We start from the raw sequence: 25,896 nt of genomic DNA, 5'->3' as shown, positions 1-25,896 counted from the left end.
AACAATGGAAGTTTTTTCATTTATGTATTTTAAGAATTATTACAGTGTTTTCAAATTGATCACTAATTTTAACCACGAAAGCTTTTTTTTCTTTTAATTTTATATTTTCTATGTACTCACAGTTTATGGTATGTTGTTTGTGGCCCAGACTACTGTGGTACCTATCATCCATTGTCAGAGTGATTTTAAGAGCTTAGTTGTACTATTGAATGGAAGTATTAAATTAAAACAAAAGGGAGGGAGGAAGTAACTGAACGAATCACCTTGATTAGCACACTTGCTCTTCCTTAATGGGTGGGTTAAGAGCACTGTCAGAAGAGGCCAATGAGGAAACAGTGTATATTGCTGGGGAGAGGGAGACTGCAGAAGCAATAAATGAATGGTCTGATTAGGTTTCTTGGGCGTTATTTAGAGCATTGATTCTGTGCAACCCTGAACACTCACTTATCAACTCAGTAATTAGAAAAAATATTACATCATAAGACCATAGGAGCAGAAATTAGGCCATTCGGCCCATCAAGTCTGCTCTACCATTCAATCGTGGCTGATAAGTTTTTCAACCCCATTCTCCCGCCTTCTCCCTGTAACATTTGATCCCCTTACCAATCAAGAACCTATCTATCTCGGTCTTAAATACACTCAATGACCTGGCCTCCACAGCCTTCTGTGGCAATGAATTCCATAGATTCACCACTCTCTGGCTAAAGAAGTTTCTCCTCATCTCTGTTCCAAAATGTCTTCCCTTTAATCTGAGGCTGTGCCCTCGGGTCCTAGTCTCTCCTACTAATAGAAACATCTTCCCCACGTCCACTCTATCCAGGCCTTTCAGTATTCTGTAAGTTTCAATCAGATCCCTCCTCATCCTTCTAAACTCCATCGAGCATAGACCCAGAGTCCTCAAACGTTCCTCATATGTTAAGCCTTTCATTCCCAGGATCGTTCTCGTGAACCTCCTCTGGACCTTCTCCAGGGCCAGCACATCCTTCCTGAGATACGGGGCCCAAAATTGCTCACAATATTCTAAATGTGGTCTGACCAGAGCCTTATAAAGCCTCAGCAGCACATCCCTGCTTTTATATTCTAGTCCTCTCAAAATAAATGCCAACATTGCATTTACCTTCCTAACTACCGACTCAACCTGCAAGCTAATCTTAAGAGAATCCTGGACTAGGACTCCCAAGTCCCTTTGCACTCCAGATTTCTGAATTCTCTCCCCATTTAGAAAATAGTCTATACCTCTATTCTTCCTACCAAAGTGCATGACCTCACACTTCCCCACGTTGTATTCCATCTGCCACTTCTTTGCCCATTCTTCTAACCTGTCCAAATCCTTCTGCAGCTTCCCCGCCTCCTCAATACTACCTGTCCCGCCACCTATTTTTGTATCATCTGCAAACTTAGCCAGGATTCCCTCAGTTCCTTCATGTAGATCATTAATGTATAAACTGAAAAGTTGTGGTCCCAACACTGACCCCTACGGAACTCCACTAGTCACCGGCTGCCATCCTGAGAAGGACCCCCTTATCCCCACTCTCTGCCTTCTGCCAAACAGCCAATCTTCTATCCATGCTAGTACCTTGCCTCTAACACCATGGGCTCTTATCTTACTGAGCAGCCTCCTGTGCGACACCTTGTCAAAGGCCTTCTGGAAGTCCAAGTAGATAACATCCATTGGATCTCCTTTGTCTAACCTACTCGTTACCTCCTCAAAGAATTCTAACAAATTTGTCAGGCATGACCTCCCCTTGATGAAACCATGCTGACTTTGCCCTATTTTATCATTCACTTCCAAGTATTCTGAAATCTCATCCTTAATAATGGACTCTAAAATCTTACCAACGACTGAGGTCAGGCTAATCGGCCTGTAATTTCCCGTCTTTTGCCTCACTCCCTTCTTAGACTGCGGGGGGTTACATTAGCAATTTTCCAGTCCTCTGGGACCCTCCCTGACTCCAGTGATTCCTGAAAGATCACCACTAACGCCTCCACTATCTCTTCAGCTATCTCCTTCAGAACTCTGGGGTGTAATCCATCTGGCCCAGGTGATTTATCCACCTTCAGACCTTTCACTGAATTAAAAAAGCAAAAGGGTCTTTTCAGAGTCTGGGCTCCATTCAAATAGAGCATTGTGTATGCCATCCAATTTTGGGATCATGCATCCATTAGTGATCATTTCTACTCTTCGCAATTGTTTATGTATTCCTTTTGTAGTATGTGATAAGCTGTTTTGTATTTTGATTCAATGACTATATATAACCACAAAAAATGTTGGAAAATTGAAATGCTTCTAACATGTAGACTAATTGTTTTCAGTAGTTCATCAGTTTGTTGTGTTTGACTTGTCATATTTACGTTATTGCCAGCACCATCACTTTGAGTGTAGTTTTTGCATGTTCCTCTCTCTTTCGGGATTATTTTCTAAAGAGACCCTCTAATTTCTGCAAAAGCACATGTTATCTTCTTTTCATTAACCCTTTCACCAGCTCCAACCTTGTCCAACATTTGATCAAATATCAGTTAGGTGAGAGTGCCTGCCCTTGACATCAAAGCACTATTTGACCAAGTGTGGCATCAAGGAGCCCTAGCAAAACTGGAAACAATGGGAATTGGGGAAAACTCTCTGCTGGTTGGAGCCATATCTGACACAAAGGAAGATAGCTGTGGTTGTTGGAAGTCAATCATCTTAGTTCCAGGGCATCGATGCAGGAGTTCCTCAAAGCAGTGCCTTCAGCCCAAACATCTTAAGCTACTTCATCAATGACCTTGGTTCTAATCATAAAGTCAGAAGTGGGGTTGTTTGCTGATAATTGCACAATGTTCACAATTCGCGAATCCTCAAATTACTAAAGCTGTCCACATCCAAATGCAACAAGATCTGGACAGTATCCAGTCTTGGGCTGACAAGTGGCAAATAACATTTGCACTACACAATTGCCAGGCAATGACCATCTCCGACGAGAGAAAATCTAACCATTTCCCTTTGACACTCGATGGCATTACTATCACTGAATCCCCCACCACCAACATCCTGGGGGTTGTCATTGACTAGAAACTGAACTGGACTAGTCATATAAACACTGGCTACCAGAGGCTGGAATTCTATGGTGAGTAACACACCTCCTGACTCCCCAAAGCCTGTCCACCATCTACAAGGCACAAGTCAGGGTGTGATGGAATACTCTCCATTTGCCTGGATGGGTGCAGCTCCAACAACACTCAAGAAGCTCAACACCATTTAGGACAAAGCAGCCGCTTGATTGGCGCCACATCCACAAACATTCACTCCCTCCACCACCAACACACACAGCAGCAGTGTGTACCATCTACAGGATGCACTGCAGGAATTCACCAAGCCTCCTTAGACAGCGTCTTCCAAATCTATGACCACTACCATCTAGAAGGACAAGGGCAGCAGATACATGGGAACACCACCACCTGGAAGTTCCCCTCCAAGCCATTCACCATCTTGACTTGGAAATATATTGCTGTTCCTTCACTGTCACTGGGTCAAAATCCTGGAACTCCCTCCCTAACAGCACTGTGTGTGTACCTACGCCACAGGGACTGCAGTGGTTCAAAAAGGCAGCTCACCACCACCTTCTCAAGGGCAATTAGGGATAGGTAATAAATGCTGGCCTAGCCAGCAAATATTCTCCACACTGATTCCAGTGTACTTTTTGCCCAAATATGTAATAACATTCCCTTATTATTGAATTAATTCATGGATGGAATTGGTACAATTTTAGCAATATTTAGAAATAAATCTGTACTTTGACAGAATAGTAATACTCCAAAGCCATTCAATAACAAGAACTCATTCTTACTTTGAGATCAACTACAAAATCGGAACTGATGAGGGAGAGTGTATTTCACATGCATTTTAATAAAATAGACCTGCAACATAGGCCAGCAAGCCACTGTATTCCATGTTTTTAAGTTTATATTGATAGTCTTCACTTTTTTGGATAATTCTACATATAGAGACTTGACAATTATAGACAATATGAAATCTTACTGCTGTTGCTTTAATTTAGTCATTTGCTTCAACTTGTTACTGAGCATTGCTTTGTAAGAATGATTTCTGGTTAAAATGAAATTAGTGGTTAGAGTGTCTCCCATGACAGGGAAACAGAATCATTGAAATAGTTTGTGCAATTCAACCAGTAATGTTGAAATGTAAGCCGGCCTATAATATCCAAGTGTCTGAAGAGACATTGTGCCTTAAGAGCAAATAACAGACATAACAGTTTAATGATTCATAACAGAATTCTTGCTGTGCATTAGCCAGATGTACTTTTTTTATTTTGATCTATGTCTTCCCAAATGCTTAGCAGAGCGTTATGTAATGTTCTATTGTGCTTCTGTCTCATCGATATAAAAGTGTTAACGTTAGGCTGCAGAACTTGAGAGCTTTCAGGACCTTGGATTCTTAAACATTAATCTTGCACATGTTGTTGACCCTTCACACCTCAAGGCATTCTTTCATTTTCTTTGTGAGGCTATGGGGGTCCTTGCATCTAGAGGTGTACAATGCAGGTTTCCAACTCATTAATTAAAAGCCTGGGCACTTGATAGATTTGACTGTGTTTTACCACACTCTGCGTGAGGAAACATCCCAGATGCTCATCTATAAACTTGGAGTCACGGTGCGAATTGCTCAAAGGAGGATCCATCTGCTTTTGGTGAGGAGCTGCGAAGAGAGATGGACTCCTAATGGAGCTGTCTTCACTGCTGCTGCCATCTTCTTCCAGAGGTCAAGCTGAGTTAATTTGATGGAACTTATACCATTGTATACTTCTCTTACTAATGTCCTATTCAACACAAACCCACAGTTTACAATTCTGCTTTAACTTGAAGTCAGGTAGGCAGTTGTAATTCATGGCAGTTATTTTAATCTTAATTTCCTCATGCAGTGTTTAAAAGCTCTTGAACTTCTTTATCTCTGACTTACGCTTTTTCAGTACATTAAAATGTCCAGTTAAGGGCTTGCACTGATAAAGCAACAAATTCAGTACTCTTTAGATTCCTGTACTGCACCTTTACACTGTCTCGCAAAATAAATGCCGCCTATCTTCTTGCTGTCACATTTTTCTTCCAAAATATCACATTCTGTTGGCTGAGAAATGACAATTTTTGTAAATCCTGCAGCCTCTTGACGAATGCACACACACTGTTCAGGTTAGTTTTGAGTGTTCTATTAGTTACTTGACTTTCTTGCAGACATTTAAAGTAAAACACTCAGCATTTGTTACTCAATTTCCATGGCTTTTTTTTGCATACTTAAACATATTTTAGCTCATTTATTCAGAAAGGGAGAAGTGTTTTGAGTGCATTACAAAGTAGTGTTCATAAAACACCTGGAATTAGAAAATTTTCTACTTATCTTGATGTCACAGGTTAACGGATGGGTTACATAGGTTCTCACAGGATACAGCTATTTGAGAAGATCCATTCTCTCTGTTTAATATAAAGTAACTAAAGAACAAAGTAAGTGTAGGAAACCATACTGACTGCAACCACATCACACCCCGCCCCTTCCCCTGGCCCACTGCCTTGTCCCTGACCATTGTCCTTTTCTAACTGTTTAGGTTAAAATGATTGTTTAAACAGTCTCTAACTTAAATGCCCAGCCCAACTTAAATGTGCGGTGTTATTATAACCGCTCCAAAACACCTGCTATTTCAGGTCTCTGACTTCCCCCAGAGATGCTTAGCTGGCATTGATCCTGTTTTCTGCTAAGTATTTAGGTCTGGAAACTTCACTGCTGGTCAGATAGGTCCCAAGTGGCACTGGCAACTGGACTCTTTGCAGGCACATTCTGATAAAGCTTTCAGCTAGCTGCAAAGATATGAGGCTTCAAATGATGGGTCTCTGTGGCATTACATCAAAAATATTATGCATGAACTTTCTCCAAAGTAGCAGGCTCTTTAAACTCATTTTTAAACCTGGCTTGTCAGGAAGAGTACGTTGTTTCAAACACTTGATCGAAAAAATTAATGACTTTCCCATTCTGCACAAATTAAACCCATTATCAGCATTGTCCTTCCTACCTGGTTCAATGCACCTGCAAAACTGCCAGCATTATCCTTTCTACCAAAACCCACCCTGATAAAACTAATGAAACATGCCACCTTCATCATCATCATCTTCCATTGCATACCCCAAACCTACTACTGTTGTCATCGCTACTGAATCTATCAGCTTTATTCTCCCTTCTAGTTTCCATTGGTCACAAATCAGCACCTTTGCCACACTCATTCTATTATATACCCCATCAAACATGAATGCATGGCAGACTAGCATTCCAATGCCATTCCAATAGCACGACTGAACAGAACTGTTTAAAATATATTTAAAACAATGGCATTTGATTTCATTGACTGTAGTCTGTATGTTAAATTGTCTGCTCTGCTGTGAACACTGTTTCCTTTTTGGTTCAAGCACCATTTATTCAATTTTTTCACAATTCGGCCTAGACGTTGAAACCTTGCATTTATATTGAAGTTTAAGATGACTAGAATACGTGTAATTCGCTGTGCATCCTCAAAATATTTCTGTGAATAATTCAGTGCATTATTAATGTGCCTCTTTTCCCTTTTCAGTTCACCTTTTGTAACACACTATCATGTCGCCTTTGAACTGGTTAAGACAAAGTGCACAAATGCAAGCCGGGATTGACTCACTGCTCAATTTTATCTCTTTTCCTTTGCCTCTGTTTCCTACATCACCTTTTCAGCACACTTCAAATTGACACCTTGCAGCAAGGGTAATCACAAACTTAAACCCTACAGCATTGTACTGCAATGTATTTGCTAGGTCCCAATACTGATCCACCGGTTTCTCCCGTAGAGCTCAAAACATCATCAGCTGATAAATATTAAATCCTGAAGTTGATTCAATTTAAGGAATGCTTTGTACTATTGCTATAACATCGATTCACAGTGATTTAGCTTCGTACCATTCTACCATTAGTGTATAATGGCAGCCTAAATCCAAGGTCAGGGCTTGACCTGACTCCAGAATGAGATCATCAAGAGTCAGGTCAGACCCTACTTCTGGAATTGTCATATTAGTTCAGCATAAATCCAGAGCAAAAATTACTTAGCACTGATACCGTACTTGTAAACGCATTCAAAATATGTAAAACCTTAACAGAAAAATGGGATTTTACATAATTAGACTTTGATTTTGATCTAAATGGAGGAATGCCATTAATATATTGTAATTCAGCTACCTAGCTATTGCTGTTATCATAGAGTCTTTTCTATGTTCTCCATGACTACACAGCTCAGTTTGATTCTTTCCATGGCACATTCCATTGATCTTACCGTTTACACTGCCCTCATTCTTCTCCTTTGAAAGCATGTCACCACTGTCTGTTTGATCCCTCGAGCTGTAACCTGTTCCTCCACTTTCACTGCCCATAAGAGGGGGAGATTTGTTCCAAATTTGTATTTTCAGTGCCCTGGATGTCGAATATCCTTTTTCCACCTCTATTCCCCACTCCTTCAAAAGTAAAATAGTTTACATCACCCTCACAGTAAAGACAATGAATGTTTCAAAGGCACCAGCCTCACGAGATAAACATGGATATGGAAGGCTGATCCATTCAGAAAGTCCCTAAAATGCTCTCCCATTGTGGAAATCAGTTGTTATGTAAATGGTGCTGGGTTTTTATTTCCACTGCCCTACCAGAAGCCCGTTCTACATGTTGATTATCCTTGTAGAGAAGTTATTGATATCAATCATAAAATTACATTTTACATTCTTTTACTGACAGCCGTGGAATGTAGCCTAATCTTATAGTATGGGACTAAACTATGGGACTAAAACTGCCTTCCAAACTAAAATACCTCCTCATACTAATTAAAATTAGTTCAGTCTTAAGCCTTGTTAGTGTTAATTAGTTATCGAGTTTAGTGTCACTGGATAAGGTGACTAATTCCTCTAAGCTGCCCCCTTGTCTCACTTGTACTGAATTCACAGTAAACAAGTTGGACTGGGATTGGTAGTGAACCTCAGTGTGATGCACTTTTGTTCTTTACATTACTCTGAATTTAGATATATCTCATTAGCAATGAAGATGCAATACTGATTTCTTCAGTCATTGTTAACTGGAAATTTTAAATAAGCAACCAAAGTTCATGACGGCATAATTTAAATAATTTTCTAATAGATTGTTTTGTTCTTCTGTGTTCTATCTAATAGTTGTATGCAGTTGACCAAAGCTGTAAGCTATTATTTTGGAAGTTCCCCAGTGTTTCATTGTGGCCACTGTACATCATTGGGATTTTCATTGCTGCCACCGTTAGATATTTGAATATTTGGCTGGACTTGCCTCTAAATGGGAGTGTAATCCCTACCATACAAATTGCAATTATTTTCCTTTTGGTCTAGAACTCCATATTCACAAATTTCCCACTCTGGCTTACCTTGTAATAAGAGTCACCTTGGCTCATTTGATAGCACTCTCACCTCTTCCTCATGTCTTGAATCTATAACTTAGACTGAAACTTCCATTCAATTTTGCAGCTGTTAAACTGAGGCCCCATCTACCTGTACAGGTAGGAAACAAATGTCTGGCAAATATTTATCCTTTAACCATCATGCAAAAAAAGACCTAACAGGTAATTTTACTCTATGTAAAGCCTTCCTCTGTGTAAACGACCACTATGTTTGCTTACATAACAGTGACTGCACTTCAAAATACTTCACTGGCTTTGAAGCACTTTGCGATATCCTAAGATCATAAGATGTGATATAAATGCACGCCTGATCATTTGCATTAAATCGAAGCCCTGTCTTCTCTCTCAGGTGTAAAAGATCCCATGATATTACTCGAAGAAAAGCAACAGAGTTCTCTCAGTCACTTGGTTATTCTTTATCTCTCAAGCAGTGTTCCAGAAGTAAATTATTTGGTCACTTATCTACTTCTGTTTTGGAGCTCTCTTGTGCGCAAATTGGCTGCTACACCTCCCTTCATTACATCAGTTACTGCATTTCAGGGATTGCTTCATTGGCTGTGAAGCACACTGGGACATTCTGAGGTTATGAAAGAAACTTGTATAAATGCAAGTTTTTTTTCTTTGCCACATTCAATCTTGCACATCATGCTGTCCTCAAGTACTCTTATTGTTCAGTTACATACTTCAGAAACATCTGTATAAACACCTTTGGAAAAAGGTCATCATTTAAAGCAAAATAAGTGAGAAATTATTTTACAAACTTCGATAAATCTTCTCATTATTGATTCCAATTAGGCCATATTTCATAACCAATTGTTTTGATGCTTGAGAATGATTTATTGAAGAGAAAATATCAACGTTATTGAAAAAAATAATTTATGAAGCTGTTAACAAAACTGCTAAATTAATGTTTGCTGCAAACACTTCCACAACTTTCAAGTTGAATCCCATCTCACAGCTGTAAGCACTAAATACAGTAAGTTGACAGGTTTCTCAATGAACACTTTATTCATTAAGCCTGTGCTGTATTTTTATTCTGGTCAGTCAAGTGCATGGAGGATCTAAAGACATTCAGATTATCTTTGCATAAAGTATTTAATTGAATAGAAAACTATTATTACATACATGTCTGTTTCAAAAATTCTTTAAGGAGAAGCTATCCTAGAGATTCTTTTGAGGATGAGAGTTCAGTCCAATCCATTAAGAAGTAAGCAATGCTGAGTCTTGAAGACTTTCGTTTGGTATATGGGGGGGGGATGGTGAGAAGCGCTGGTGTTGATGCATTCAGCTCATCATTTTATCCCTAGCTGCCTAACATCTTTCCTTCTTCACTGATATTTTTGCATTTTAATCTTTCGCAATCTGCCTGTTGCCAGACCATGCCTTCTACTTAATCAAAGACTTCTACTCCACATCCATTCTTATTTGCAGAAAATATTATCCCCCTACACGCATTAAACCAGTTATCCATCTCAATTACAAACATCATGAATATATGATGGATAGAATGGAAGGTATTTAGGATTGAGCATTTGCAGACTTCACTAAAAACTGTAATTCCAAAATGATTAGGCCTGCTTTGAGTGCTAATCTATGCATGCAGGAGTTAGCAAATCATTTCAGTAACTATAATTTGTGTTCCTTTACCAAATTATCACCATGATATTACAACTGCATTGTAAACTATTGGATGTTAGCCCTAAATGTGGCTGACAGTAGAAAGTCTGATGGCCAAACTGTGTAAAAAAAAAAAATCCTGTATGGGTTTGCATTTTTTAATGTAAATGTTTATGAAGAGGTAATCAGATCCAGCTAGTTTCTGTATGTCAGCTGAAATGTGCTGTTCCACCTTTGGTATTACATGTGATTTGGCAGAGCAAGTCAGCCAACTGGAATTGCTGCAAGTTATTCAAATATCCCCCATGACTTCAGATCTAACAAACAAAAGGCTTAATTTAAAATGGAAAGTGCTATTTGAATCTTGTAGACTTTCCCTCCTCCTCCATCTTCCCCATAGATTTCTTCGGAGCTACTCAGCATTTCTCAGCCAAAAGAGTGAACAAGCTATCTGCTCCCAAACCTATGACCTTGCCAGCCCCCAGCAAGATGCAGTGGCTCAGATTCACTTCTGGCAAAAGATGTTTTTTTTCCATTTACCATCCCACCCCTGTAACACTCCCTTACAGCACCACTGAAATTGCAAACTTTTCACATTCAATTTTAATGTTTTATCAAAATGTATACTGATTTTCACACAGGATTTAGTATCCTTGAACCTATAAACCAAATCTTACTTCTAGTTTTAAGGGAATAATCTTCAACAGGCAAACTGTAGAAGTACTGCAGTACAACGGGTCCCGGTGTAAAGTGCATACAGGTGTAAAAATCTGTTACTAAGTGGGTTGAAGTGTTACTTGACTGTCGACGAGTTTAAACGTTAACATTCCCCCTGCTGTGATTTGTAGAATCTTGCAGGATAAAGGATAAGTGGCTGCTCTGAATGAACCGAGTCTCTATCATCACAGCACTCTGTGTCCATCCTTCACTTGCTGAAAGTTGCTTACTATCCTGACTTGACAGGTTGGTGAAACTCCACAATGTTCCTGGCTCGTTCTGGGATGATGGATAGGGAATCACGCCTGGCCATGCACCAGAACCTGTTCACGCTATGCAATTGTGAAGCAACACCATCTGCCCTCAAAAAACCTTTGTAAAAGATATTGTCATCAACATTTACCACACAAGAGAGCTCTACCGCCTCAATTTCTTTGTTTCATTAACTCCACATTCTGTTTCTTTTCATGTTCAACTACTTGTTTTACAATGAAAGAATCAGATTGTCAGAAGAAGTGTTGGGATTTGTGCCACAATCTTTGGACAGTGTTGCTTGGAATCCCTTCAAAATAGTTTCTTTAGTTGCAAGTTAATCTCTTCAGTGTTAGATAATACATGTCAAAATCATCATTAATTTTTATATTTCTGTGTAATGTTGAATTTCCCGTGTCATATGCATAGCATGAGTATTCATTACTTAGTAGCAGCATCTACAATAGGAACATTTAAATGACAATAGGGCAATGACAATAGTTTATCATAACCTGCACGACTGTTGAAATCATAAATCCCCCTGTGTACATTTTGCTGTGCTTAAGGACAGACTAAAACTGAATAATAGAATACACATTTGCACACCGCCCTCTTTTCTGTCCTTAACACATCCCAAAATACTTGCAACCATTGAAATTTTTTTGACATTGTTGTAGGGAAATATGTTTAAAATGCATGCAAGTGGTGTAATGGTATTGTCACTGGACTGTAAGCCAGAGACCCAGGGTAATGCTTTGGGGACCCTGGTTCGAATCCCATGGCAGATGGTGGAATCCGAATTTAATAAAAAATCTGGAATTAAAAGTCTAATGATGAGCATGAAATCATTGTCGTAAAAACCCATCTGGTTCACTAATGTCCTTTAGGGAAGGAGATCTGCTGCCCTTACTGGGTCTGGCCTACATGTGACTCCAGACCCACAGCAATGTCCTCTGAACAAGGGCAGTTAAGGATGGACAATAAACGCCGGCCCAGCCAGCAACACTCCCACATCCCATGAACGAATAAAAAAAAATGTGACGACTGAGTAATAGGCCTACATTTAACTTATATAATAAAGGTATATAATTCTGTACTTTTTAAGTATGTGTATATGGTATTCATCAGAAGTACATTAGCACACAAACATTGGCATTGCAGTGGAGCAGTTTGAGGTCACATTGAGTTCCGAACTCAAGTGGAATCCCTGGCATCTAATGGTTTCACATTTGACCTGCATTGCAAACATAGTCTTGACTAGTTCATGTTCACAAGCAGAAGAAGGAATGAATAACAAAAATAAGCTGATATCATCGCCTAATGAGATTAACATTTGGCCCAGCTCTCCCTACCTACTTTGATGAATGTTTTTTTTGCCTCTAGTAACCTGCAGCCAGCTCACCTGCATTATTAACAACAGAACTTTGAATATGGTGTCAGCCATGGCTCAGTTGATAACACTTTCGCCCCTGAGTCAGAAGGTTCTAGGTTTCCGGTCCCACTGCAGTGCAATACTGAGGGAATGCTACACTGTTGGAGGTGCCGCCTTTCGAATGAAGTGTTGAACTAAGGCCCAGTCTGCTCTTTTAAGGTAGACGTAAAGACCCCATGGTGCAACTTTGGAGTAGTACAGGGAAGGTATCCTGACTAATATTTATCCCTCAATCCTCAATGCAAAAAACATTATCTCATCAGTCTCACATTGAAGTTTTTGGGACCGAGCTCTGTGCAAGTTGGCTGCTATATGTCCTGCATTACAACTTCAAAAGTACTTCATTGGCTGCCAAGCGCTTGGGGACATCTTGAGGTCATGAAAGGCACTTTAGAAATGCAAATCTTTTTTTTTCTTTTAATGTTAGGGTCTCCAAATATCATGATATCGCCACACAAATATTATGACATTGAAATCTTCAGGGATACGTGCCACTGATTCCAAAGGAACTTGGATCAGGCTTCAGGACATTTCTATGAATTTGCCTTCCAAACCTGTCGTGAGCTTTGGAGCGATTCACTTCGGATTTCCTTGCTACAGTGACGCTGATGTAAAAGTTACTAATCAACATTGTCTCTTATTAAATCCCAGTGTTTACTATATCAGTGGTTTCATGTCCCTTGTGTGTTAAATATTTTTGACCCCTGTTAAAAGCTTGTTGCATTTGAGCACTCCACAAGAACATAAGATAAGAAATAGAAACAGGAGTAGACTGCATGGCCCATCAAGCCTGCTCCGCCAAGATCATGGCTGATCTTGGACATAAAGTTTATTTTCCCACTCACTCCCCATATCCCTTAATTCCTGAGAGACCAAAAATCTGTCTATCCCAGCCTTAGATGTGTTCAACAGTGGAGTATCCACAACCCACAGGGGTAGAGAATTCCAAAGATTCAGAACCCTTAGAGTGAAGTAATTTCTCCTCGTCTCAGTCCTAAATGATAGGCCCCTTATCCTGAGACTGCACCCCCATGTTTTAGTTCCCCGACTAATGGAAACAATCTCTCAGCATCCACCCTTTCCAACTCCTTCAGAATTTTGTAAGTTTCAATGAGATCATCTCTCATTCTTCTTAACTCCAGAGCATAGAAGCCCATTTTACTTAACCTCTCATCATACGACAACCTCGTCCCAGGTACCAATTCAATGAACATTTGCTCCATCCAAACACATGTCTCAACGTTAACTGCGAACAGCGGTTCAACTGCAGGGGTTCCGAGGTGGATCCTGTCCTCTGCCAACATTCAAATGTGTCCACCTTCACCTGGGGTCACTGGGTGATGATGAGAAGCGTGAACCCCGCCAGCTGGAATCAGATAACGCGACATAGAACGGGAATTAATCCTGAGACTGTCCATATGGCTCAGCTACTCACTTAGTAAAATCACGAAGCTTTGGGAGAAACACTTTGAGCATATCAAACCCTTGTAACACTGCAATGGAAAAACAGCAAATCAGTGCAACTGGGAATTATAAATATAATTTAATTAGATTCTGAAAACCTACAAGTGGTATACATAGACAAACATGATACATGAGAAATACCTATAATTCACTTAATCACTGTTGAGTCAGGGTGTGACATAGTGATATTGTCACTGGACTGGTATTGCAGAGACCCAGGTTAATAGGGACCCTGGTTCAAATCCCACCATGGCAGATGGTGAAATTTGAATTCAATAAAAATCTGGAATTCACAGTCCATGAAACCATTGACAATTGTTATAAAAACCTATCAGGTTCACTAATGACCTTTTAGGGAAGGAAATCTGCTGTCCTTACCTCGTCTGGTCTACATATGACTCCAGACCCACAGTAACATGGTTGACTCTAAACTGCCCTCTGAACAAGGGCAATTAGGAATGGGTTCTGGGTTTCATAGGATGTGGACCACAAATGAAAAATCCACATAATGTAATATGTCAAGTAAATCATGAATAACCTGCATGTAACACCCTCCAATAATTTTTTAAATAATTTGCTCTTAGCTCAGTATCTAATTTTAGAAACTTAAAAAGAAACCTTGCAGGTTACCTTTAATTGCCTTTACTGTAGGAAATTTGCAGAAGACCCAGTGTCGACTGGATGGGCCGAATGGCCTCGTTCAATGTCGTAAATGACTTTGAAGGAATAATGCTGGTTATATTAATTAGTCAGATTTCATCCAATCCACCTATCAATGTACAAAACAACACTTGCCCCAACATAAACTCAAAGTAATGTGGCAGTTTTGGGCATTCATAATTGCAGACTAGGCAAAAATACCTGACACAAATATGATCCATTCACTTGACAATAACCACATTATTGTGAGGGATAGAGGAGGTGGTGCTGGAGAAAGAGCAGACAACATTTCTATTTGATATGTAGACATTTAACTGTAACATTGAAACCTGAAGCAGTGATACTGAGAACAGCAGTGATACTGAGAACAGCATTGACTGATATGTTTTTTTCTGGAAATCTTTTGGAATTTTGTAAGGAGCTTAACTTATGCAATTTGCTGATTTATGCTTTTTTTTAAACCCTCAGCCCTCTCCATGCAGTATCTTTCGCTGTTGCCTGCAGTGTGCCTGGTATAGCTCTACTGACCCTTGGAGTTAACCCACTGACTGGAGCTTTAGGAGCCTTTAACATTTTCCTGTACACATGCTGCTACACCCCAATGAAACGGTTGAGTATACTTAACACTTGGGTAGGCTCTGTGGTTGGAGCCATTCCTCCAATTATGGGCTGGACAGCAGCGACAGGCAACATCGGCGCAGGTCAGTCTGTCCTACAAAAAGTACACATGAGAAATGTAAGGATGTGCACTGAATGTATATTGAGTTTCATTCCTGACAAACTTATTTCTGTTAGTTATAAATATGGATGATCATTTTACGATGAACAGAAAGAGCAGTTTAGGGAGGAATTCTTTCTATGATAACAGGATACAAATGTTAATTAATTCATGGCAGGTAGAACTAGCCTAACCCTATAGTATTGGATAATTTAGGAACACAACTAGACCTTGTATCAAAGCTTTTTCTTCATATAGAGAGTGATCAACATGTGGATTGAACTTCAGATAGAGAGGAGAACCTAGAACCATTTACAAACCAAGTAAAAGCTACAGTGGAGGGACTTTATGGGGTCATTCTGGTTGGATTAACCATGGATAGCTGAATGACCTTCCTCATCCATATTTATCTTGTGATCTGTTGGGGGATCATGCAGACATGCATTTATTTCAGTGAAATATGCAGCATAGCAGCAAATGGTTATCTAGTTTGTATTAATTTAGCCATTTTTTAAGACTGAATAGATTTACATTCCCGCACTCCATAGCATGGAATCACATTCCCTAAATATGTTAGCAGCACGGCTGTAGCTTCTGAGTTCTAGGTTGGTTATTTTCTGTATATCAAACAGCCAACTGTTTTATGATTAGATCAATTAGTTCGCATTCAGACATTTGTGCCATACTCATTGGACTGCTGTTCCTGTGAAGATCCACATGATTGTTCAGTAAATGGTCATCCCATAATTGTTTCTAAACCTGCCTATTTCCAGAGTCAAGATTTAGAAAGAACAATGTGACTATTCAGAATGAATGAATGTCCTTCTGGCATGAATTCAAATAATAGATTGCACTTGACCCACTTGTTATTAAATGCCACATCATTGCTAGACCAAATCTAGTGAATTGGGCAAGGCACAAATTAAGGGCACAAACCACCCAGCAATTGATCTAAGGTGGTCCCAGTGGACACATGATGGCCCTTATCATTAATTGCTGATCAGATAAAGGGATTTTCTCATAGTGGGTGGTGACTCAACAGAAGGGCACCAGACAGTGTGATGCTTTGGTGGCCTGAGATCAACAGTACTCAAGTAAGCACTGTTTTACTGCAGATGTTAATGATATTAATGCAACAGTTTTCAATCATGGAAACAAGCAATGCTTTGCCTGAAGTACATTGATGCCATTAATTGTCAATAGTCGCATCCAAGCAAAGTGAAAACAACATGGATTCAAGCTTGGGGAAAATTTATATCTTGCTTATACTGGGACCCCAGGAATTCTATTTAAATTGAGTGTAAAGTTTTGAGTGGAGCTGGTCACAGTTACTGTACTGGCTCTCAGCAAGACAAGCTTCCTTAACAATGTGCATAAATGTTTTTTTAACAGTAAATTTTGTTTCCACTAAAACTGCCACAACAGAGCAAATGGAGTTGTAGGGACATGGATTCTAACCTCCAGTTATAAAATATAATAAATGTGATAGAGTAATATCAAACTGTTACTAACTCAGCAGATTTAAATTGTTCAACATCAAGGTTGAATTTCAGTTGCTTTTGGTGACATTCCACTTTGATGCCTTAAGCATAGCGTTCCCATTTGTGGTATAATCACCCTGGAACCACAAGCATTTTCCTTTCTTGTGCTTTGTAATAGTTTGACATCAGAATAAGTGTTATATAAACTGCTACCTCATGTGCCCTCATTGTGATGGCCTTTGAGCTACCTAGCAACTGCAAAGCCAGCTGAATACTGTTGGAAGTATCTGACAGATTTCCAAGTGAAACTAGCATATGCAACTCATAATCTGTCATCAGAGCTGCCCTGATCTGAAACTGTAATGTAAACAGGGCAGCTCCAGGCTCCGTCAACCCCACTGACCAGATAGTCGTTCCATCTGCTAATGTAAACAGGACTAATGACTCTTGTGTATCCTGTCACTCCTGTGCTGAGCTGTAAAGAGGATAGTCAGTGAGCACTTACAGAATATCCTTTGGAAAATTATAATGAAATGACCGAATTATCAAATTCTTCCTCAATATGTAGTATTCTGTAATTGGTCATCAAATATTCTTTTTCTGCTATTTTTCTTCATGTTAAAAAGTGTGACTTAAGACAGCATTAGCTAGAATTTCATTATTCCATGAAATTATGAGGTGATTACTGCCCACTCTGAAATATTTGGCTACTAGAATTGGAAATCATGCCAGGGCAAAATTAAAATTGGGCTGTTATTGAACTGACTTAACAGAATTCTAAAACTGGTCACTGGTACTAGTTTACACTTTCGACTCCTTGACTACAGAGAGATCTGTCACAGTTCCAGTATCTTAGAAACAAGTTTGTACTTTTCTCCAATGCATGGTATTAGTTTCTTTACAACACCTTTATAGTAGTATGAATAAACTACCCATGCTGGGTCTGTGAACACTATAAAAATATATTTGGGATTGTGTAAGTCATCATAAAATCAAAATCCTGTTTGGGAATTTTCAATACTCGTGTCCATGGGGAGGATAAAATTAGCTCTGCTTCTTAAGGACCTCACTTTGATATTGCTGAAGTTATACCTTAAGTAACACAGGCTTAGACAGGATGTTGATGTTTTTCTAAAGCCAGCCATTATACCTTCAGCTCATGCTTGTGTTATTACCCTTGATAATTGAAATGTTTTACTTTTTATGTAGCCTGTGCCTCTGTCGCATTGCACACCCATCCCCCCCATAGATGGTAGTTGTATCTCTGCCCAGATATAGCACAAAGATCAGCCTAGACTGAATCTGCATTTGGTTTTGCCTCCCTCACTAGGCAGCAACACTTCACCTCAGCTTTGTGCTTTCTCCTTAGGGCCCAGATTAGATTTTTAGCTTGCCGTGTGCGGAATTGAGTATTCTATGTAACTGATATATTGATACACATCATGCCATAAAACTGCCCCGGGTGCTCTTTTTATTTTGACCATTTACATCTATAACATTTTATTATTTTCTCAAAAACAAATGGATATAGCCCATATTTTACCATCGTTTTGGGTCATTACTTGATGTTTGTGACATTTGAAAAAGGTTTAATCTGATGCAGTGAGGATCTAATGTGTAATTGATCTCTTATCTGCTGAGGGTTTTATAAATAGATTACTGAGCTAGTCCAACTACATGAGACTATGGATTTTGAACCCTTTGAGAGATGTGTTCAAGTCAGGCAGACAAAACAAATTTTCATTATTGTATTAACAGTGCAATGTCCTTTCTTGTAATACTGAATGGTAAGGTTTTCTCATGTTTTGAAGACACAATAAGGGTGCTGGGGTAGTAAGGGTCATCTGACAATTCCCTGCAGACACAACCAGCTTCTTCACTTGTTCCTACATTTTCCTCCATACCAGAAATGATGATAGAGTTATAAAACGTGACATGCTTATTTAGTGATCATAGAAGCATTTTTATTTAGGAAAATTTCGACATAGCAGCATCAGTTTATCTTATCTAATTGTCTCGCAGGTGCCAGTGAGAGCGTCAAAATGGAAGCAATGACAATGTTGCACTGTTGAGATTTCTCTAACGCCTTAGGCTATTTAGCCAAAAATGAAATTTTGGATCTAAAGATTTAACAATTCATGATCTACTGACATCTTTTAAGCACTGTAATTAATGTAATACATTTGTCTCTGGTTTTAATGTAGATAGTATGCCATATTAGTCAGTGCCAAAAGCAATGTGCAACTGGGCACTGGAATGTGTGAAAGAAAGGCCTAAGTTGATTTCCCTGTCACTTTAAAAGAGGCTTCAGGCCATAAGATTAGGGGATTACTGTGCAAGGAATTGAGTGTAAAAGCTTAATATCAGCTTTTTAATGTCATTTTTTTGTATGCTTTATATGCAGAAGATAAACTTCTTAGAATGTAATCATTTTAGGAGAGTAACATGAGTTTGTCATTGTTTGAAGTCTAATGCTCACCTCCCTGTCCCTCTGTTTAGGTGCCTTGTTATTGGGTGGTATCCTGTATTCCTGGCAGTTCCCACATTTCAATGCTTTAAGCTGGAACCTTCGAGAAGATTACTCACGAGGTGGATACTGCATGATGTCGGTCACACATCCATCGCTGTGCAAACGGGTGGCATTCCGTCACTGCATTGCTCTCATTGGACTGTCAACTCTGTGTCCTGTCTTTGATGTAACAACATGGACTTTCCCACTCATTTCTCTCCCAATCAACTTGTATATCAGCTACCTCGGCTTTCGATTTTACAGGGATTCAAATCGCAACAATGCTCGAAAACTTTTCTTTTGCAGCCTTTGGCATCTCCCTATGTTGTTGCTCCTCATGCTGACCTGCAAGAAATCTCTATTTGGAAATGATGGAATAGCTCACCACAAAGTTAAAGCAGAAATGCAAGCATAACATTCATTATGAAGTCTTCAAAAGGTGGCAAAGACTATTTCTATATCATGTTGCTATGGCCTCGTCAATTGGGATGCACTTATTCGTTCCTGGTAGTTGTACCACCGTTTATGATTTTGTAATGTTACATAAAAATTGTTCTTTTCATTTTCATAGGAACACAAGTAGGCCATTCATCCCCTCAAGCCTGCTCAGCCTTTCAACACATCACGGCTGATCGGTACCTCAACTCCATGTGCATTGATTCCCTTATCTAATAGTTTTACAAGCTCCAATTATCTCAGAATCCACAGCCTTTTAGGGGAGACAATTCCAGATGTCTACTATCCTTTATGTAGAAAAAATGTTTCTTGACCTTTCTCCGAACTGCTCTAGCTCTGATTTTACGTCCCCTTGTTCCTCACTCATTCAGGGAAATAGTTCATCTGTGTCCACCCTATGGAATCTTTATGACACTTCAAATACTTTGATCAGCTCAACCCTCAATCTTCTAAATTCCAGGCAATACAAGCCAAGTTTATGCAGTCTGCCCTCATAATTTAATCCTCAAAAAGTTCCTATATTTTCAACTTCCACATTGTGTCCATAAATGTGTCTTCTGATCTCCCTGAAATATGCCCCTTGACATTATATTATGGCCTCGGATCCTATAGGTATCCCTTGGTCACGTTATGTAAACACACCAATAACAAATTAAAACAATTTTCATCAAAAGAAGAATTCTGAAAATCCAGGATTTCTTGAAAAATCTGTGGCCTGTGATTTGCACAACAAACGTTGTGTGTTCTTAAAACTAATGTAAAATATTCAGATGTGTTCTTTCAGAAAAAAAAATAAAGTAAATTCCCCTAGAATTGTGGCACTTCATTGAATTGAACTTACTATGAAAGCACTCCAGAACATTAACCTGTTGCAGAACCGTTGAGACTTCCAGCCATACACTAGGACATGTTCAAGGCATTTCTCTTCCAATCAAAAGTTTGCAGTTAACAATGACACCTTTGTTCAGGAGTGCTGTGACACTTTATATGGCACATTAAAGTTAATTTTTCAGTATTGTTTTAGAATTATTGCCCTTGTGCCTGAACTTCATTCTTCCCACATATTAAGTCTGACTAAACTACAGTCAGTCAGCAATTCATGTTGCTGAACATGACCTTTGAAAGCTGATAGTCCAAAAACATCCCATTCTCATCTTGAGAGTTACATTATGGAACTATGTAAAAGGAAAAATATCTGAATCACAACCCATGTTATCACCAGATTTATTTATTATACCAATATAATAATTGCAACTAAATTGGTACACTATGTGCGATACTCTTAATTCATCATCTCAAGTTGCTATCACAAAGGACAGAACAGTAATTACCACTCCATCGCCTCAGTGAAACTCAAAGATTGGTTCTGCACAGTTTGGAAGGTCACAACATATAAATAGTCTAATTTCATATTTCAAGTGGATATACAACAAAAGTGTACACATCATCATACTTTACTATATTTTTTTATGTCAACAATACAGCCTAATGCTAAAGGTGTTTTTTTTGTATATATAATTGTGTACCAGTGGTTGTATTAGAGGGTGAATTGCATAGTGGTTATGTAACTGGACTCATAGTCCACAGACCTGGACAAATGATCTGGGGTTTTTATGAGTTCACTTTCCACCGGGACAACTGGGGAACTTAACTTAAGCTAATTGAATAAACCTGGAATTTAAAAAAGCTAGTATCTGTAAAGGAGACAATGAAACTACTGGATTGCCGTTAAAGCCCACCTGATTCATTAATGTTATTTAGGAAAGGAAACCTGCCGTCCTTACGTGGTCTGGCCTGTATGTGGCTCCAGAACCACAGCAATGTACTTGACTCTTAACTGCCCTCTGAAATGGCCTAGCAGGGCATAGCGTTGTATAGAAAATGGGCCATAAATGCTGGTCTTGTCAGCAAGGCCCACAATCCCGTAAAAGCATCAAAAAAATTTTGAAGTGAAAAATGTGATCAGAATGCAAAGTAATCATCCAGTTGTTTGTTATTCACTGCCACTTTGACCTGCAATAATTGATTAATGTGATTAAAAGAGTGGAATCAGAGCATGAATGTATTAAACAAATTAAATATTTGATTTATATTGTCATTTTTTTTTTAAATGTCCATAACAAATGAGAGAAGCAGAGTAAGATGGTCTACGGTCACATTCTGCTTATCTTTGCAAAGTAGGACAAGGGGAATTATAGTGTAAAAAGTTTCATTATAGTACTTAAATTTCAATGTGAATATGTAATCCAAACCATTGGTGGAACAATGCACATTATTTGGAGGGGTGTTTTTTAGAATGGAAGTATAAAAATTTGTCACCTAAATCACATTGCTCCTGGTCAGATATTAGACTATTTGAAGTTATATCTTTGTCAAAAGATGTTGATTAAAAATAAACTAAATGTATTTTTTATGCATAATTACTAGTTGGTCTCATATTGAGTCAGAGGTTGCACTATTGCCACAGGCAGGGTGAATTTCTCTGGAAAGAAATTTGTAAGAGGTCTCTTTAGTGGCAGTAAAGTAAGTGTTTTTAGATTTGTTCCAGAAAAATAAATAACTTTACTTCACTCACTGCAGAGAGACAAATACCTTTGCCCCTCTCATATACCACAGTTCCATAAATAAATCGCAAAGTACTACAGAAAGAAGCTATACTCTTATTGTCTATCAACCTAGGAAGTGGCTTTAGAAGATAGGTCAACATGCATACAACTCCTGAACATAAATGAATTTGAATCTTTTTGCAAACATCCTTACTACTGTATTGAAGGACCACAGAAATAATTATATAGAATGAGATCATTTACCCATTGCAGCAGTGCCAATGTTCATTCTGAAACTAGACTAGTGTAATCCCACCTCTGGATCTTTCCACATCCATTTATTCTCTTAGTACATATTATTAGTACTCGGTATGTTGCATTAACAGTCTCTTTGTAGTACAGAACTTAAATATTGCTGAAAAATGAAACATGTTGCCAACACTTTTTGTCTTACATTCATCAGGACAAATGCAAGAATGTCACGTTTCAGTTTTAGTTAGTGCAAGATGCAAAGCTTTGGCAATCTGACTCTCTTTTCAGCAGTATTTTGCATTACTAAAATGCTTGAAGTCAGGACTTTTATTCACAAAGGAAAACCCTTCAAGCTAGTCCTTCCAGAATTCTCTTCTTTTTTGCTAGTTGTTCTAATAGGGAGATATATAAATGAAACTGCTGTATCTATTACATTACAAAGAATAAAAATCAAATGTCAAATTTTCATTTCTCACACAGGTAACATGCCGTATTTGTTAAATAAACATCCCATTGAAAACTGTTGCCTACGTTTAACCAAGGAAAAGTTGAAAATTCAAGTCTTCATTTTTCAATGTTTTTACACATAAAACGTTTGAGCTGATTTTAGTGCCTGACAATGATTTCTTGAAGTATCGGTCCTCAATAATCAACAGTGGTAGAAACAGATCTTAAAAACAGTAAGACTTGGTACACTCTGAGCATTGTAGTTTATTGCCACTTAATCTCTTCAGTTGCTATTGTGAAGTCTGGAAACCGCCATGAACTCCAGCCTCATCCTTCACAAGAACGGTACAAGCCTCCAATAGAAAATGTATTTAAAGGCATTTCAAAAACAGAAAACACACATGTTGGTTTTAGCATTTTCTTGTAAATTCTGCATTTTTTTATGTTAACCTTGTTATCAAATCTTCATCATATCGGAAAAACCAAGATGACAGCTGAAAATATATTCAAAAACTATATGGAGTGTTTTGGTTTGCCTGTTGGATTTTGCTGATGGTTTATTGTCCTTGTATCTCCTTGGTAATTCCTTACTGCTAGGTTTATTATTTGCATATGATTTATCTTTGATTGTGATTGGCTACTGCCTTGGCTTAGTGGTAGCGCACTCACCCCTAAATCACAAGGTTGTGGGTTCGAATTCCACTTCAGATAATCAAAACGCAATCTAGACTGACAGTGCTGAGGAGGTGCTGCACTGTCAGAGGTGCCATCCTTCAATGAGATGTTAAACTGAGGTCCCGACTGGCCCCTCAGTTGCATGTAAGAGATGCTACGACACTGAAGAGCAGCAGAGTCCTCCCCACTTTCCTTCTCATCATTTGTCCCTCAATTAATGTCAATAAAAACAGATTATTTGGTAATTATCTTATTGCTATTTGTGGGAATTTGCTATGCACAAGTTGACTACCGCGTTTCTTGCATTATAACAGTCACTGCGCTTCAAACGTACTTTGTTGGTTGAAAAGTGCTTAGGGATGTCCTGAGGACACAAAAACCTATATAAATGTATTTACTTGTGAATATAATATTTCAGCTAATCAAGTGGGTACCAAATGAAACATTGTTACAATCACTAGAGAATAATATTTTTTTAAAAAATAGATATACATTTCCCAGTAATCTACACAAAGATCACATGACAAGGTTTCATGTTTTAAAATTTTTACTGTAACAAACTAAAATCAACACTGACTAAACATTTCTTGGTTTATTGTATTAGTTGCCTACTACACAAAGGTACTCCCTAGTAACTTATTAACACAATCAAAAACCCCATGGCACATTCATATGTTATCCTGCATTCTCTGCAGAATTGTAGTCTTGTGATTAAATTCAAAAGCTCCTTCCAGCTCTTGTCCTTGCTTTACCAGGGTGAAATTTCCAGCATCTTTTATATTAAAAAAAAGTCGATTTCACTCAACCCTTTGAGCATAATCGAATGGAATTCTCATTGCAGGAAACTCTTGGTGACCTGTGGTATTTAGCTCTTCAGAATCCTTTTTTTAATTGAACATGAGTTCCATCCTCACCAGCATTCCACTTGGTGGTTAATACAAAAATATTCCTTTCTTTTCTGTCTGGCATAGTTGTGGACTGTTGTGGACCTTCTACCGCAAAACACTCAGTCTGACTGTCTCTGGGAGTCTGAGTCTGCAAGCAGCAAGAACCACTTCCTTCTCCTTTGTGTTCAAGTGTTGAAACTTGCACCTTGATTCCAACAGGTTTCAACCTGTGCCCATAGCAACTAGGTCACTAGGGCTTGTCTCTAGCCAGACTTATGAAGTCACATGATCCCCTCCACTGCCCCACTGAACCTTGAATTAAAGGAAACTGTTTACAATATAACCATATTATAACATCCAGTGGTCATAATATATTAACAAAATAGATGCCTGAAATGGGATCAACAACCCATGCACTACATCAAGCTTTTAGAATATATATCATACAGTAATAAATATAAAAGGTAGAGAATGTTTTTATGGACCAGGCCTATGCCTCTCACCAAACATCACTATTCCCATACAAGAGTCTTTCAAAAAGAAATCTAACGACCCATTGACATAAAACCTGAAATTAACCTTTGAATCTGCAATTAAGCTCAATCTTCACCCTGTATTTACTTAATAGTATTTGTCACCTTAAAAATGCACTGTTCCATTTGAGCAGCAGAATAGTTTATTGCACATAACAGATTCTCCTGCCATTAAGTGCCAGTCATATCACCGTCAGTACTGTCATCCACTACTGTAAATGGATATCTCTGGATACACATTGTGCTGCTCAATGTTTTTATTTTGGTTGGAAAAAATCAAGCAAAATAATAGATGCCCCTGCATTATCAGAGCTGGTTGCATTTCTATCAATTTTGGAAACTCAGCATGCCAGTGACTAACCATCCGTCACTAATTCTATGTTTCTGCCTGTGCTTTGTCTTGCACTGAATCTTATGGTCTGATTAAGTTGTACTCCACTTTGATTTTCTCTTCATTTCTACCAAAGAAGCAGTTATTCCCGGTTACAAAAACAGAATTACCTGGAAAAACTCAGCAGGTCTGGCAGCATCGGTGGAGAAGAACAATGTTGACGTTTCGAGTCCTCATGACCCTTCAACAGAACTGAGTAAAAATAGGAGAGGGGTGAAATATAAGCTGGTTTAAGGTGGGGGTGGGTGGAGAGAAGTGGTGGGGGGGGGGGGGCGGTGGGTTGTAGGGACAAGCAAGCAGTGATAGGAGCAGATAATCAAAAGATGTCACAGACAAAAGAACAAAGAGGTGGTGAAGGTTGTGATATTATCTAAAAGAATGTGCTAATTAAAAA

The 25,896-nt window shown here is 38.7% G+C and overlaps 1 protein-coding gene across 2 annotated transcripts in view; it reads left to right on the top strand.

Annotated features, from left to right (window-relative positions):
• Window positions 1–21,857, top strand: part of LOC121293603 (protoheme IX farnesyltransferase, mitochondrial) — a 130,528-nt gene extending 108,671 nt beyond the window's left edge. The window contains exons 6-7 of one of the 2 annotated variants that reach the window (XR_005946568.1): window positions 12,911–13,093; window positions 15,076–15,212. Coding sequence is in view for 1 of the 2 variants with exons in the window: in XM_041216695.1 (XP_041072629.1) it covers window positions 15,076–15,308; window positions 19,306–19,730 (658 nt within the window). In the remaining variant the exon portion in view is untranslated. Of the gene's footprint in view, window positions 1–12,910; window positions 13,094–15,075; window positions 15,309–19,305 lie in introns of those variants that run through there. The other variant, XM_041216695.1, reaches the window with a different exon arrangement.
• Window positions 21,858–25,896: the final 4,039 nt, after the last annotated feature.

This window comes from Carcharodon carcharias, chromosome 22, assembly GCF_017639515.1.
Source record: "Carcharodon carcharias isolate sCarCar2 chromosome 22, sCarCar2.pri, whole genome shotgun sequence".
Taxonomy (NCBI): domain Eukaryota; kingdom Metazoa; phylum Chordata; class Chondrichthyes; order Lamniformes; family Lamnidae; genus Carcharodon; species Carcharodon carcharias.
This window is presented reverse-complemented; position numbering and strand designations above follow the sequence as displayed.